Genomic DNA, 17,242 nt, shown 5'->3' on the forward strand with positions numbered 1-17,242 from the left:
TGGTATGCACGGACTCACAGATGGTTTGTGAGATTGGGGTTTCAGATCGATAGGATACCTCCTTTTCAGTATAGTTTGGATGCCCCTCCGGTACTCCCACCCACCATCTCGATCGGGCCACACACCAATGAGGTCATTCGAGAGGATCTCCTGCAGCTACACACCTTTAGGACCTAGTTGGAGCCGAGGGAGCTTCTAGTGAAGGTGAGCTTCTACAGAGATCACTGTCTTCATATTTCGGGGGAGTGATTCATCACGCCACTGGGGTACACTGAGCTTCACATGCCTCACTCATTATGGATCTCCATCGGACAATTTCGGGTATCGTCACACCGCCTCAGCATAGAGAGCAACAGAGCAGAGGGGATTCCTAGGGAGCATCACATATGCACATTGTGTGACTGCCAGGAGGTTGAGTTGGAGGAGCATTTTATTTTCAGGTGCCTAGTGTAGTACGAGATCCAAGGTTGCTACCACTATCTCTTCAGAGACGGCTTCGGACTCCTTTCCATATTCCTTGCCTACCCAGATCAGAGATGCCTAGCAGCCTTCATTCACGAGGGGGTCCGACACGAGTGTACTTACTCAGGCGATGGGGCTTGGCCACACCACTAGACACCTCTCAGAGCAGGATCACAGAGTTCTTCCCATCAAGTGATATTGATCGTCCAGTCTCTAGACGCAGACGTGACAGAGACCCCAACCCGATGATCGTAGCACGACACACGAGGCATCGAGGGGACACACAGATCACTCTAGGGGACCTCCTGTCATTGTTTAGACCCGGGGTACGTCCCAACGGGAGTCACGGTGGCTTTGGTCTTGTGTCGAGCCTCCTCCAGGAGACCAAGACGCATGGCACCCCTTGACAGATGCCAGCGTCCCATCACCAGCTATGCACTAGCCAAGGCGACATGACATACGGAGGATTCCACTCACGCTTTAGGACTCAGCACGGGTGATGATGCTCATTTAGTAGCTCCACCCTTACTGTGATTTGTATCAGGTTTTCTTTCAATCTCATAGACCCATCGGTCTTCCGAAGACTCTAATAAAATTTCTTCTTTCTTTCTTTCTCCTTTTAGAGTTTGTCTGCTTTATTATCAGCGATTAAAGATGGTCAGCGGTGCCTAGTGCATCACAACATTAAGGAGAACATCTCTTGAGGCTATTTAAACTCGTCTGAGTGGGGTTGCTTTTTTATCTCTTTCTTTGTTATTACAAGCTGACAATCCTGTTTTGTAAGGAAAATCATGTTTCTGATGGGAGAGGACCTCCAATGTGCTTACTTTACAGGATGGAGCCAACTTACCATGTTAGAGCGAGGCAAACTTCTTCGCAAGTGGTATATTCTGAGAAAACTTTGGTGGCATAAATATGGTTGCATGATGGGAATGTGGTCCTTATAACATGCATGCTAAGAGGGAAAAGGGTACCATTCCTTTAGTTAATGCCCTCGTCAATGTGCTATAGACATCAGTGTTTAAGGGAATGTCCATCCTCTAATAACTTGAAAATTTTATAATAATGAGCTTACCATCTTCTTTTTTTGTGCAGCAAAGAAGTTTTTATATTATATTCAAAAGATATGTACAGATTCCATTTGTCCTAGGTTTGGGGTAGACTCCACTTGTCCTAGGTGCTCATTTGTGGAGTCGGTTCATCATTGCTTATGGGACTATAGGCATGCGAGAGTCATATGGATAGGGGCTGCCAAGATCCTCAGTATTGGCCATTATTTGGGCTGATACCATTCACACTCTGATGGCCAGTTGGGTGAGGCAGCCTCAGCCAGGAGCGCTATATTCCTTACAGAGTAGAGGAGCTCCCCCTTTTTCTCAGAGACTACAGCAGGGTTGAGTTGGCATTTTCAGCCTCAACCTTGGTTTCTTCTCGGCTCATTCTGAGTTTTTATTTACTCCTTTAGAGTGTTGATTTTCCTCATGCCCAGCATGATGTATTTCTGCATCGAGCTTTCTCATGCAGGTTTCTGTCATACTTAAAAGAGTCTTTTTCATGAAAACAAGAAAAGATATGGACAATCAAGTCCCTGTCATACAAAATACCCTCCGAGGAGATATACTACGTCATTCCAAGTAGTAGCTGTAAAACTGAGCAAGGCTGTCAAAACATGAGGTGTAGTAGGATCATTCCACTGGTTCTTCTTTGACCGGGAATAGAGGGGAGATAGGATGAGATTGTAGGTCCTGGGGAGAGATGCTGCATCTTGTGACGATTTTGTGGTGCTCTTCAATTTCCAAATGCAGCTATGAGATCTCTTCGTTGTAATTATGTATGTCCTAGTCAAGCTGGAACTTAGCTTGAAGCAGACAATTGAAGCATTAGTTATTAAAGAGGTTAGCATCTCTGAAAAACCAAGCAATAATAGGCTCATTATTAAATTGCAAGGCATTCCTGGCAATCCATATAAACCAAAGGGCATGTGCTTTGATCAAGGTCCAAGAGGCATAAGGTAATTTGAGGGCATCTCCCAGTAGTAAAGACTTTCAGTTGAGTGGTTCCCTTATGTGTAGCTGAACAAATTTGCAGACCTTCTAGCACCAGGGCTTGTGATGAAAAGATGGAAAACATCTTCCTTGCTATCCGGGCATCTCTTATAAGACCTATCCCCTTTACTTATCTTTAGGCTCTTGCAATTAGTCCATACAACTTTATGCATTATGAGCCAAGTAAAGTGGACATTTGCACCTGCTCTTCAAGGTGGTAACCAATTCTTCAATACCAGCTGAAGGAGTTGGAATGGACAGAAAGTGAGGACCTCCAACCCAACTGAATTCCCTATTGTATATTAAAACTCTATCCCCTTTCCACGTGAGGTCATTGTCCCATAGACATACTCTGCCCATAACCAGTGCTTGATCTTGATTGGACATTCTAAATTCTTCTAATCTCATGCCATTCTTTCCATCTAATATTTTATTTGTTCCACAACTATTCCCAGGTCTATAGTCCTTTTTTGAAAAGTTGCCATGCCCTTAAGTTAGCGTTGAATAACGCTGGTATCTAAATGGAGTCGAATCCCATAAAAGAACCTTTACTAGTAAAAATGATATGCCCTTCAATCTGTTCAAAAGCATACCACAAGGTTTTCCATAACTGGCTTCCCTTGGTTGTACAGGGCTTTGGGTTGCAAATGGTAGAAAGCATTGGGTAGGCGCTCTTATAGGCCTAACAAATTTGTAACCTCTTAGCAGCTAGTCCATGTGAGGGTGAGTTATAGCTTTTATAATCCATGTGGCTGCTAATTTGAAAGTAGCTTGCTGGATGTTAGCCACACCTAGACCTCCTTCCTCTTTTGGCTTAGTACAAAAGGACCACCTAATATCCTTCTCCTAGTGTCACAGCTCCCCCACAAGAATGATTTGCATATTCTGATAAATTTTTCTAGTCCATTTTGTGAAGGGCACCACTAACAAGACGGATAAAAGATAGAGATGGGGTGGATACAATGGTTCAGGACTATTCTTCTTCCCAGATTTGCTTGGAAACCTTTCCATGCTGACCTTGAAGCCCATGGGTGTTCCCAAAAGTTTGAAGATTTGTCCTTGCAGAATTTTTTTGCAACCCTTTAGATTTATATATATATATATATATATATATACCTTTGTAAGACTAAAATAAGTCCAATCATACAAATGTAGAATTTTTGTTGTTCTAAAGATAAAAAATCTACAAAGAAAATAAAAGAGGAGAAAAAACAGGTAAACAAAAACTTTTATGAAAAACAAAAGGAAGACATACTTAGCAAGCAAAGAAACACTTATGTTGTCATCAGTGCCCAAGCATAAGCAGCTATACTGGGTTTCTAAAGACCCGCGGAGTCTCTTGGGCAAACCCAGTGCTTACTAAAATACGTCAAATAAACAAAAGAGAATGAAAACAAGAAATATAGAAGAAACGAAGCAGGTGACTATAGAAGAAACGAAGCAGGTGACTAAGCAAAAATAAAAACGAGCTCGGTTGCCATGGTTAGCACTTGCATCTTCTATGGAGTTGGCACGATCTGGGGCCCGATACTACTGGTACTTCAGACTCACTAGGTGGCTCACATCTCTTGGACTAGAATTGCTGCAGCTTCATACGTATCGCACTTGGATTTATCCCACGCAGCTTCCGACGAAGATGGCCACATATCGTGACCACTTCCTTCGGATCTCAGAGGATGGATTTGTCATTCCACCAGGCTATACAGGTATCCACATGTCCCACTCACTGAGGATTGCCCTTGGCCAGCTTAGAGTCTCTTCGCATCAGCTCGAGATAGAGGCTGGTAGGATGCGACGCATGGAGGATGGACGGCGACCAGGCCGAGAGACCAGGATCTGCCCTTGTTGCATCGTGGGAGAGGTGGAGTCAGAGGAGCACTTCATTTGCAGATGCCCGCTATATTATGAGCTCAGAGGTAGATTCCACTGTCTCTTCACGGATGGCTTTGGACCTCTCTCACGAGTGATGGACTACGAGGATCAGCATTGCCTAGCTCTTTATGTCAGGGAGGCCACTATGCTTCGACGAGACTACCTCAGAGACCATCAGCACAGACCGGAGCGTGATAGAGCCCAGCCTGATAGAGCTCAGGCACACGCTATACCAGAGGACAGAGACCAGGAGGAGCACGAGGAGGTCAGAGCTCACACAGGACACATGCCTCCACCCTGTGGATGTACATATGAGATGGTTTGTAGACGCCGCAGGATCTTGTTACATAGGGGACGTACTCGTCGCTTCATCTCCAGACGATCCAGGATGATGGCAGCTTTTCGGAGGAGACTTACTCATGGAGATCTCGCCCCACCAGCCGCTCACCTCACCTTTGCTCAGATTTGTACTCTCATAGCAGGAGGCAGAGTCGATGGACAGGATTTCCAGTATTATTTTGGTTCTCAGACTCCGTGACACCTGGACTTGTATCTTTGCATTGGCATATTGTACTCATCCCCCCATTTTGCACCCAGGGGCGGTTTCCTTGCATCTAGTTTACTTTGTATTTAGGCTCAGATTTGACATTATGTACTTTCACTTGCATTGTATTGCGTAGCACTTAGATGATATTCGACGATGCCTCTTCTTTGTGGCACGTTGATTTTGTGCTATCTTGTATGCAGAGTTCTTGATGTCCCATGGGCCCATTTTGCCCTTTAGTGGACAATAATACACTTTCTTTCTTTCTTTCTTTCTTTCTCTCTCTATCTTTTAAAACATAAAAAGCTAAATGGCCCTTTACACTTACGTATTGTTTCTACAAAGAGGCAAAAATACATTTCTAACTTAGAAAGCACAAGCATACTCAAACAAACTCTCTTTTGAAACTAAAGAAAAACGGGCTATTCAGCTTCCCGCTTTTTGTTTTCAGCTTATGTTCAATCATTCTAAACATACCTAAGGCCGATACACCATAGATAAAAGACTTCATATTTAAGAATGTGCGAACTTTTTTCATTATTTTCCTTGGATTATACCTCTTGTGTCATAGTAAAGTGATCAAATTACTACATTGAGTGATAAAAGACTCCTTAGTTTTGCAAAGGCGGGAAAATCTATGGAATTGGGAAGAAATGACTCCATATTTTGCCAAATCAGAAATATTTGAGTCAATGTGAGGCATTTTTATTATGTGTAAACCACTATATTCAGGTTGTTCACGTTTATCGTATATATCAACCTCTAATCCTATGGTAGATTGAGAAAGTCTAAGATCTAAGAAAACACAAGAATCCCCTCTTGAAGTGCAGTTCAGTTCACAAGAGTCACGAGGATAGATTCATTCTCCAAAAGCTCTAGCATCTTTGTACATAAAGTCTTGAAAGTTAGGAACATCTTGTACAAATAAATCATCTATAAAACGCCTAACTTGACTAAGCTTATGTAAAATGATAGGACAGGTATTGATAGAAATAAGACGTTGCATAAACTCAAATTCATAAGTGAAAAGATAAAAGTTTGCTAAAAAGACGGCACAATTAGTGCCCATGGGAATTCCTATAACTTGTTGAAACAAAAAATCACCTATTGTGATGTAAAGATTATCTAAAAGAAAATTTATCCAAGAGCAAACATTTTCTACACTTACTACCTTTGTGTATCTTTTCTTTTTAGAACCTATGTCATGATCTTAATTGATTTTGATCTTTTCCTGACAGTACAACATATCTTGTTTTAAAATGATTTACCTTTGACCCAGAGGCAAGACAAAAAATGTCCACACATCTTAAGGCATTTTCTATGTGCTACGGAGTGTTTCTGATAGTAAGGTTGGTATCGTCTGCAAATTGTTGGTTCACCAAGTGCTTTCATGAGAGCAGTTCAATCCCTTTGAGAGAATCCTTATCAACTTGATCTTGAATAAGCCACCCCAAGACATTTGCTGCAATTGCAAATAAAAGAGGCGCGAGAGGGCATCCTTGTCTGATGGATCTTTTTAGCAAAAAGTACTGCGACATTTCTCCATTGACACAAAGCTTGGCTGAGGCATTTGTGAGAAGTAGGGCCACAAAGGAAGTAAACCTTTCCCCAATACCCAAGTTTTGAAGAGATTGTAAAATGAAATCCCACTTTAACCTGTCATAGGCCTTGTCAAAATCAATTTTGATGAAACAAATGTCTGATTTGTCTCCTTTGCATGAGCACATCCCTCCCATAAATCGATTATGGCCTCCAGAAGATATCTACCCTTGATGAATCCTGTCTGCTCTTATAGAATCCATTTGTCCGCCGTGTTCTTTAGCTTCAGTGCTAAGCTTTAGCAAAAATTCTATAAGCATTGTCAATGGCCTCCAAATTTTTAGGTCAGTTCTCTCTCCCTCTTTTGGGATTAGCTTGATCACTTCTCCATTTACCTGTTTTGGTAGGCTACCCACCGCCATACATTCCTGCCATACATTCCTGCCGTAGCTTGAGTAAGCAAGGTCCAAAGTTGGGGAGAGAGATTCTCCTTTAGCCAGTTGGCTAGCTCCTTACTCCTGGATGGGTCAGTAAGTCCACACACATTCAGTGTGAGAAAAGTTATTGGGCCACTTATCATTTTTAAATTTTCACTTTTAGCCTTGGGGGCTAGGCTCTTTGGTGGGACTCCCTTGCCTTTGACCTGGGAAATTCTTTGTTTTATTCAATATTGTGGCTTGAGGCTTGCTTTGCAAAGTGAAATCCTTCTCTACCACTGGAGTATGCACAGGAAGTTCTTTAGTTTCACCAACCTCGAATTCTGGTTTACTTCATTTTCAAATTTCTTAGACCATCCAGGTTTAACCTCATCCTCTTCCATACACTTTCTTGGATACATTTTTCTATTTCTTGCTTTATCCATGCATCATATGCATTATTTGTCACCAAAGGAACTAAGTTATTCTCCTTCAAAGTCTGAGGTTTTGTATCTTTCACTACCTCTATCAATTTAATAGGAGCTTCCTGTTTCTATTGAATCTTATTTTCCTTGGGTGGATGTTGAGCAGGCTCCTGAACAGGTTTGGATTTGTTCCTCTTCAAGGGACGGTTCTTGATAATATGGACGGACAGAACATAGAGGAAACATGAGTTAGGCAAATTTTTATAGACTAAAGGTTGTTCTCTAAAGACACTCCTATCCCGGGTTACTATTACCAAGGTATCTAGGAGATCCTCTGCCACATCTAACTTAACACAGACCTGCGGATGACCCCTTGGATTGATGAATTGCTTCTTTTCAACACCAATAACTTGACCAAGGCTTCTACAAAGATTGGGTGTCTAAATTACTAAAGAAAAAGGGAGGTTGCAGAGTTCTACCCAAATTGGGATAAAAGTGGATCTTGGTTTGTTTGGGTGAAAATCCTGGGATCAATACTCAAGATAAAGGGGCTCGTTTCTTATGGTTCATAGGCTACGATGAAGGGCGTTGAAGGCCATTTCTTCCTTTTCAAAGAGGAAGAAGTAAAACCCCTTCTAAGAAATCTTACATTGGTCACCACAAGCCCTTTTCTAATCCAATTGATTCTCAGCCCATTTTCTAAAAAGGTTGCTAGAGGTCTGGGACCTGGGAGAAAACCTATGAGTGCATGTGACGACAGCCAATCAAATGATTTTTCTAGCCTATTCCCATCTAAATATTCTGTTACCTTACCTTTTGGATATGCGCTTTTGTGATCCGAAGAGTCATCGCTCTCTTGGTGAAATGTAGGTGGATTGTCTAGTGGTCCAGCTCCACCTGATATGTTGGCCTTCTCGTCTGGTCTATCTTTGGTTGAATTGAGGCCGCTTTTGGAGTCGCATGTTGACCCGGGGTTGTCTCTAGACTGTCTGTCTGTTGCTCCACTTGTGCCTGAGGTAACTCCTTTTGTTGACAAGGTCGGAGGGACTCTGTGGTACTTGTGTTTTCATTTGGCTTTTAGAAGTTTCTTGGGCTTTAGTAATCTTGTCATGGATTCCCGTTCCAGCTCCTTGTCCAGTATAACCGGCAGTGGTTCCTGTAACATTAAATTTTGATCCGCCGCCTCCATGCAGGTCCCTTGCGTCTCTAAGAAAGTCGCCTGAGCCAAGAGGGGGGGAGCAGTATCCTCCAATACCTACAAGATTGTGTCGTTCTTTTTGTTCGTGAGATGGGGAGTGCCATAACGACTGCGTGTAAAAAGGGGGGGGGGGAGTCCCCCCTTAAATTCTTGAACAACCCCTGAGCAAGAGGGCCTTGTACTCTTTTAAGAATCTCCTCAAAGAGCGTCTCTTGTAGCTTGGTTTCTGGGTGAATCTGAGCCACTTCCTAGTCGGCGTCCCTCATTCCAGTGCTCTCCTCCATGGCTGTCATCTTTCTGACCGAGAGAGGAGGAAAGTTCAGCTGGGAGCTGAACTCTTGGCTCCAACCGATTCTAGGAAAGAACTAGGAACAAAATTGAGGTGAGTCACCTCATGCAATCTCGTAACTAGCGTAACATCAATCTCAAATACGTCTATTGGAGTAGATTTGGTGGTAGAGGCCAAGTTGAGGGGAAGCTTCTTCCCTTCAGAGTCCACCTCGGAGTTGAGCGCCTGCAGATACTGATGTTTGCTCGGATGATCCGTAGCAAACCATCGGTACCACACCAGATCATTCTAGCAGAGTTCGGCGCCTCACCCCTACAGCTTGATGCGGGTTTTCAGGCTATCACCTACCTCCACAGAGTCAGGGATTTTGGCTCCTCCGCTGACGGTCGCCTCCGCCTACCTTGGTTAGCCCTATCCTCCTCTATGGCCTTATCCGTTGATGGGGACTAGCGATGCTGGTATAGTCGTCTTTCCAGTTGGTTCACCCGACTAGGCCTCGACTTAGACCGGTTGCCTCCTTTTCAGTACAGCCTCGACGCTCCACCATCTCCTCTCTCCCCCACTGACCAGGAGGTCAACCGGCTCATTCGGGCGGATCTGCTGCTCCAGCTCCACACCTGGCGGACATGGTTTCTTCACTCCGAGCTTCCTGTGAAGCTCGACTTCTACCGCCGACACTGCCTCCAGATCTCACAGGAGGGCTTCATCACACCTCCGGGTTACACACAACTTCATCTACCACATGCGCTCCGGATCTCCCTCGGTCAACTTAGGGTCTCGTCACAGCGATTACGGATCGAGAGTGGACGCGCAGAGGGTATCCCACGAGAGGACCGCCTTTGCCCACTTTGCGACTTGTAGGAGATCGAGTCGGAGGAGCATTTTGCTTTCAGATGTCCTATCTATTATGCCATTCGAGGCCGATACCAGTGCCTCTTCCGCAACGGATTCGGCTCCCTCTCACACATGCTACCATTCTCGGATCAGCGGTGCCTTGCCGCTTTCTTACATGAGATGACCCGCCACCGAGATACTTCTCTCCGAGCACGGCGACACGAGCAGCACACACAGCGTGAGGATATCCAGCGGCCTATCACTGACTTCTTTCAGCCATAGGATACCCCTTCTCAGTCTAGCCGACGATGCGGACGTGAGCGAGAGCTAGAGTCACGACAGCTGCGTCAGCGGACAGATTCACACATCCAGGTCCATGACATCTCGTCTCTGCTCTCGGCCCGCCCCACTGGGGTTACAGTTGCCCTCATCCACAGGGCCACCCGCCGCCCCCGACGACCGAGCTCGACTAGGCCGCGTGACGTCAGAGGCCAATCATCTATCGCAGGGTTTTTTCTGACTTCCCATTTGACGGCCCCTCTATGATTGGTCTCTGACGATCACCACCTGCACATGTATACTGTATCTCCCCCCTCTGCCCCACTTTTTTGTGCCCCCCCCTTCTTCTTCTTTGTATCACCTGGAGGTAGACACATATTTTTTGTATCAGGACTAGACACATAGTCCTTCATAACCTCTTTTTTTGTAGAAACGGTTGGTTGGCCCGTTTTGAGACCACCACCGTTATGCTCATTGTATCAGTTATCTTTAGTCTCATAGACCTTCACGGTCTCCCGAAGACTTTAATAAACTTTCTTTCTTTCTTTCTACTCGCTCATTTCCTTTGTTATGAGCTTACCATCTTACTTGTAGTAAAGTAGAAGATCTTGGCTCTGCCTTTCAAATGCTCTCTAAAGTAATGCTTATTTGGATTCTTGGATCCTTTGTGATAGATTGTCCACTGTGCATAGTTGGCTATAACTCGCATTAGTTTGACAACTAATTTTCGCCTATTGTGTATTTCAATCCTTGCCTTCTCTCTCTCTCTCTCTCTCACCCGCTCAGCTCAGCCCCCCCGCTCACCCCTCGCTCAGCCTCCCTCACCCGCTCAGCCCCCCCGCTCACCCCTCGCTCAGCCTCCCTCACCCGCTCACCCCTCGCTCAGCCTCTCCCTCACCCGCTCAGCCCCCCCGCTCACCCCTCGCTCAGCCTCCCTCACCCGCTCAGCCCCCCCCGCTCAGCCCCTCCCTCACCCGCTCAGCCCCCCCGCTCACCCCTCGCTCAGCCTCCCTCACCCGCTCAGCCTCTCCCGCTCACCCCTCGCTCAGCCCCCCGCTGCCTTTCTCTCTTTCTTTTCGTCTCTCTCTCTCTCTATCCCTCCCCCGCTCAGGCCCCCGCTCAGCCCCTTCCTCACCCGCTCAGCCCCCCCGCTCACCCCTCGCTCAGCCTCCCTCACCCGCTCAGCCTCTCCCTCACCCGCTCAGCCCCTCCTCTCACCCCTTGCACCCCTCCTCTCACCCCTCCGCTGCCCCCCCGCTCACCCCTTGGAACCCCCCCCCCTTCACCCCTCCGCTCAGCCCCCGCAGCCCCCCCGCTCACCCCCCTCCCTCAACCCTCCCGCTCACCCCCTCGGTCAACCCCCCCCCCCCCGCCCACCCCCCCCGCGCCCCTCCTCTCACCCCCCCGCCCCCCCTCGCACTTGCAGCCCCGACCCCCCCGGCCCCCCCCCCTTTTTTTTAAAAAAAAATAATTAAAAATAATAAATAAATAAAAATAAAAACTTTTCTTTTTTAATTTTAAATCTCTCTTCTCTTTGTCTCTCTCTCTCTCTCTCATCGCACATTGGCAGTGCTCGCCATCTCCCGCTTTTCAATGTTGCCAGTTTCCCGTAATTAAACATGGCCGACACCGTCGAGCATGTTACAGAAGCAGCAACAGCAGCAACATCAATGGCCGCCACGACCGATATGCTGCACTATAGTAGAAGAGGACTTGCATCTTCTTCAAAGGACAGCGCAGTGCCTGCACTTGCCGCACTCCCAGTCGCAGGTACACCGGTTTTAGCTCCACTATCTCATCTTCCGCCCAGCGCAGTGCCCGCACTTGCCGCACTCCGAGTCGCAGGTACACCGGTTTCAGCTCCATTATCTCATCTTCCGCCCATAGCTACTTTGTACCCGCAGTTTTTTTCACCCCTCCCCTCTCAGGTTCCTTCTTCTCCTACCCCTTCTCCACCCTTTTTGCTCCCCCCCTCACAGCCCTCTGTCACCTCTTCCCCCCCTTTGTTGCCTATTTTACCTACTTTGCTAGAGGCTCCCTCCTCCTCATCCTCTCTACAGACTTTACCCATCCCCTCCTCTCCATCCCCGGTACCCGCTTTCTCTCCCCCTTTCCAGCCTTCTCCTTCATCCCCGCTACCCACCTTACCGGTTTCCCCCCTTTCTCCCTTTCTTTCTCCTTCCATGCCTTGTGCTGTTTGTCCTTGCCGCCACATCCTACCAGAGCTTCAGCACTTTGAGACCCACCTCCGAGCTGCCCTTCAGATGCTTCACAGGAAGGACGAGACCATTTCTCTACTTACAGCTCAGGTTGCATCTCTTGCTGATCGAGTGACACAGCAGGATCGGGAGATCTTGTCTATTAGGACAGATCTTCAGGTCTTACAGGCGACTCATAGGACTCTTGCTGGAGAGATTCATGGACACACAGAGCGAGTGCAGCAGATCGAGACTCGCGTTCAGCACATAGACACATCTCCCACTACAGCAGTAGCAGCGGTTGAGGAGCGTTTGACCTCCCTTCAGACAGAGGTCCAGAGAGCCACAGAGTGGGTGGATGTCGTCCGCCGTCAGCCATCACAGCCTCAGAGATCGACTGTATCAGCTACATTGGCCGAGTCACGGCAGAGGGCCACAAAGGCCCTCAACATTCGCATTCGTGGTATCTTGCCCTCGGCGACAGAGTCCACGATGACACAGGCTGTGACCTTTGTCTCTCAGACACTGGGAGTACAGGATCATGGCATAGTAGGATCATATAGAGTCGGGAGGGATCGAACTAGAGAGCAGCCCCTCATTATCAGATTCAGAGATGCCCAGGCACGTCTAGCTGCCCTCAGGAGGAGAGGGACACTCAGAGACCACCCACAGATTTCCATGGACGAGGATCTGACTCAGATACAGGTTGAGGAGCGCAAGGCGCTCATGCCTCAGAGAGATGCAGCCCGAGCTCAGGGCAAGTGGGCAGTGATCAGGGATGGCAGACTCATCACAGGCACTTTGAGGCGTGCTCCCACAGTGCTTAGAGATGACAGACCAGCAGATATAGCCCCACCTCCACCTCCTGCTACGACCGCTTGATGGGACAGGGCCCATGGGACACACCACCCGTCAGATAGTCTACGCATCGCTGTATGGAACTGCAATGGTTCTTTTACAGCACAGCCAGGCAATCTACGGGGGGCATTCTTTGGGAGAGATATCATCTTTTTCACGGAGACACACGAGAGTCCAGAGAGACCTTTGCCACGAGTGACAGGGTATACATGGAGATCTGCCTTCAGGCAGCACACCCGAACATTTGGAGTGAGAGGATCTGGAGGAGTGGCCATTTTGTACAGAGAGCATCTCGATCGGATCATCACAGTGGAGAGAGTGGATTCACATGCCCGATTCTTGTGGGTGCGCATCTGCCGCAGAGCCCCTCAGCGAGATCTTTTTATTGCAGTTTGCTACTTCCCCCTGGCGCAGTCGATCTATTCTTCCACTGGACCGGGCCAGTCCATATTTGAGGATCTCTCAGCGGACATTGCAGATTTTTCACATCGCGGAGAAGTCATCCTTTTAGGAGACTTCAACGCGAGGACCTCACACAGACAGGCCCTCACTTATGACTTCATGGAGGATCCGGTCATACTCCCAGCATTTCACGATGATAGCCTCTGTCGGACTTCATCAGATTGCACAGTACAGCCCACAGATCAGGGACGTCAGTTACTGGAGCTCCTCACCTCGCACAGTATGGTCATTTATAATGGCTTGTCCAGGTGGCCACAGTCTTCCATGCCTACATTCTCTTGTGCTTCTGGGCGTGGTACTAGCGTGATCGACTACATCATAGGTCCCCCGACTCTAGTCCCTTCCATCCATAGCCTTACTGTTAGCCCCTTCATGCCCTCTGTCGACCATGAACTCATCCACTTTACTTTGACTAATGTCTCCCATGACCCACCCCCCCCTCGTTATCATGACCGCCAACCCTATTACGAGGTTCATTTCGACCACCAGTTCGATGATGTATATAGCCAGAACCTCAGCCGCCTACTCCGTCCTCATCTATTAGATGCTCTACCATCCACGCAGGACCGGTGGGAACTTGTACATACTTCACTCGTTTCTGCCGCTCACATGTCGTTCCCTGCCACATGTCATTCGTCTAGTCCCCCACCGGTTGGTCTTGTTCCTTGCAACGGTTGGTATGACGAGGAGTGTAAGGAACTCCGCAGGAAACTTCACCTTGAGACCAAGGAGAAGTCTCCCCTCCTTGCCGAAACCAAGAGAGACTACAAGTGGTTGGTTAGGCGCAAGAAACGCCAATTTCTAGCCCGGAATGAGGAGGAGCTGAGAAGCTTGCTTTTCAGCTGTGACTCCAAGGAATTCTGGAGAAAATTCCTCCGCTCGAAGTCTTAGAGCCCCCTCACAGATCCACGTGTCTGGTCTGCATACACTTCAGCTCTATACGATGTTCCAGATCAGCCAGCCATCGATTTATCCCATTCCCCTAGGCCAGCTTCATCTAGTCTCTTCACACCAGAGAGTGTCCGTGCAGCAGTCCACCGATTGAAGAACGGGAGAGCTAAGGATCATGATGGATTTCAAGCGGAGTATGTAATCCATGGGATTGATGCCTTAGATTTTATTCTTTCTCGTCTCTTCAATGAGTCTGTTTGTACAGGCCTACCACAGTCTTGGTTAGGCAATACCATAGTACCTATCCACAAGTCGGGGGACCCTATGGAGCCGTCGAATCACAGGACCATCATGATTGGCCACGTTATGGCCAAGATCTATGCATCAGTTTTGGAAAGCTGTATAAATGACCATGCCGAGATGACAGGACTCAGAGCCAGAGGGCAGGCTGGATTTCGCAGGGATCATTCGACACTTGACCACATCCTCACACTCAGGGCACTGGTAGAGGAGGGGAAGTCACGAAGGCAACGGCTTTATTGTTGCTTCGTGGACTTCAGGAAGGCATTTGACACAGTTCCGCGATTCAGATTGTTTCAGAGGATTCGCCAGATGGGCTTCAGTGGAGAGATACAGTGGGCTATCATGGCTTTGTATGAGAGGGTCACTGGTCGGGTTCGGACACGTGAGGGGCTCTCAGAGGAGGTATGCAGCACGATTGGGGTGAAGCAGGGTTGCCCGCTCTCTCCTACTCTCTTTGGATTATATATTGATGAGCTAGAGATGTTTATACAGATGACAGGCGGTGTGGGCTCTACTCTCTCAGGATCCTCCATTCCTATCCTCCTGTATGCGGACGATGTGGTTCTCATTTCCTCTACTGCTCAGGGCCTCCAGGCACATATTGAGGCACTCCACAGGTTTTGCCAGGACAGGGGGTTGACCGTAAACCTTGGCAAGACCAAGGTTATGGTTTTCAACACCTCTGATCGTATTTATAGCACGGATGAGTTTTGCTTCACATATGACGGACAGCCCATTGAGCTTGTTAGAGAGTACACTTATTTGGGGGCAGTTTTCAGGGGACCGGTTTTCACCATGACATATGCAGCACGAGATAGGATTAGTAAAGGGTATGCTTCGTTGGCTCATCTTGAGCGTCAGTGTTTTCAGTCCCACTTTCAGCATCCCGATACGAAATCCTTGCTTTTTGATACATTGGTGAGACCAGCTGCGATGTATGCAGCTCCTTTCTGGGCAGGAGACCTCGGCGCTGCAGATTGGAGACGAGTAGAGAGGTTACAGATCATCATGTTCTCTCGGCTCATTAGGGCTAAGGCTACAGTTCCGCACGAGATCATGCTAGCAGAGTTTGGAGCTACTCCCCTTGCATTGGATGCAGCGTTTCAGTCGGTCATGTATTTGCATAGGGTTAGGGAGTTTGGAGACTCAGCAGCAGGCAGAGCTCGGTTGCCATGGTTAGCACTTGCATCTTCTATGGAGTTGGCACGATCTGGGGCCCGATACTGCTGGTACTTCAGACTCACTAGGTGGCTCACATCTCTTGGACTAGACATGGATAGACTGCCTCCCTTCCGATACAGCATAGATGCCCCTCATCTCGAGTTGACTCGCCACGAGCTTAGCCAGGTCACGAGAGCAGACTTGCTGCAGCTTCATACGTATCGCACTTGGATTTATCCCACGCAGCTTCCGACGAAGATGGCCACATATCGTGACCACTTCCTTCGGATCTCAGAGGATGGATTTGTCATTCCACCAGGCTATACAGGTATCCACATGTCCCACTCACTGAGGATTGCCCTTGGCCAGCTTAGAGTCTCTTCGCATCAGCTCGAGATAGAGGCTGGTAGGATGCGACGCATGGAGGATGGACGGCAACCAGGTCGAGAGACCAGGATCTGCCCTTGTTGCACCATGGGAGAGGTGGAGTCAGAGGAGCACTTCATTTGCAGATGCCCGCTATATTATGAGCTCAGAGGTAGATTCCACTGTCTCTTCACGGATGGCTTTGGACCTCTCTCACGAGTGATGGACTACGAGGATCAGCATTGCCTAGCTCTTTATGTCAGGGAGGCCACTATGCTTCGACGAGACTACCTCAGAGACCATCAACACAGACCGGAGCGTGATAGAGCCCAGCCTGATAGAGCTCAGGCACACGCTATACCAGAGGACAGAGACCAGGAGGAGCACGAGGAGGTCAGAGCTCACACAGGACACATGCCTCCACCCTGTGGATGTACATATGAGATGGTTTGTAGACGCCGCAGGATCTTGTTACATAGGGGACGTACTCGTCGCTTCATCTCCAGACTATCCAGGATGATGGCAGCTTTTCGGAGGAGACTTACTCATGGAGATCTCGCCCCACCAGCCGCTCACCTCACCTTTGCTCAGATTGTACTCTCATAGCAGGAGGCAGAGTCGATGGACAGGATTTCCAGTATTATTTTGGTTCTCAGACTCCGTGACACCTGGACTTGTATCTTTGCATTGGCATATTGTACTCATCCCCCCATTTTGCACCTAGGGGCGGTTTCCTTGCATCTAGTTTACTTTGCATTTAGGCTCAGATTTGACATTATGTACTTTCACTTGCATTGTATTGCGTAGCACTTAGATGATATTCGACGATGCCTCTTCTTTGTGGCACGTTGATTTTGTGCTATCTTGTATGCAGAGTTCTTGATGTCCCATGGGCCCATTTTGGCCTTTAGTGGACAATAATACACTTTCTTTCTTTCTTTCTTTCTCTCTCTCTCTCTCTAAAAGTGAAATTTCTTTTGCATTATATTACAGAGACACTATCCCAAAAAAAAGGGAAGTACCTAAATACATCAAGAGAAGATCTCAATATATGACAGGCATACATCATAGTCTATATACTGAGTTTGTAGACGATCATA

At 47.6% G+C, this 17,242-nt stretch overlaps 1 protein-coding gene across 1 annotated transcript in view; it reads left to right on the forward strand.

The window, feature by feature from the left end:
• The window catches only part of ALDH5F1 (aldehyde dehydrogenase 5F1), a 266,167-nt gene that overhangs the window by 41,155 nt on the left and 207,770 nt on the right, over positions 1–17,242 (forward strand). Inside the window, exon 4 of the mRNA XM_087383488.1 lies at positions 1,297–1,345. Within this exon, the coding sequence (XP_087239614.1) occupies positions 1,297–1,345 (49 nt within the window). The remainder of the gene's footprint in view (positions 1–1,296; positions 1,346–17,242) is intronic.

Source organism: Dipteris shenzhenensis, chromosome 13 (genome assembly GCF_047967505.1).
Source record: "Dipteris shenzhenensis isolate YYH24624 ecotype China chromosome 13, Dip_SZ_1.0, whole genome shotgun sequence".
Taxonomy (NCBI): Eukaryota; Viridiplantae; Streptophyta; class Polypodiopsida; order Gleicheniales; family Dipteridaceae; genus Dipteris; species Dipteris shenzhenensis.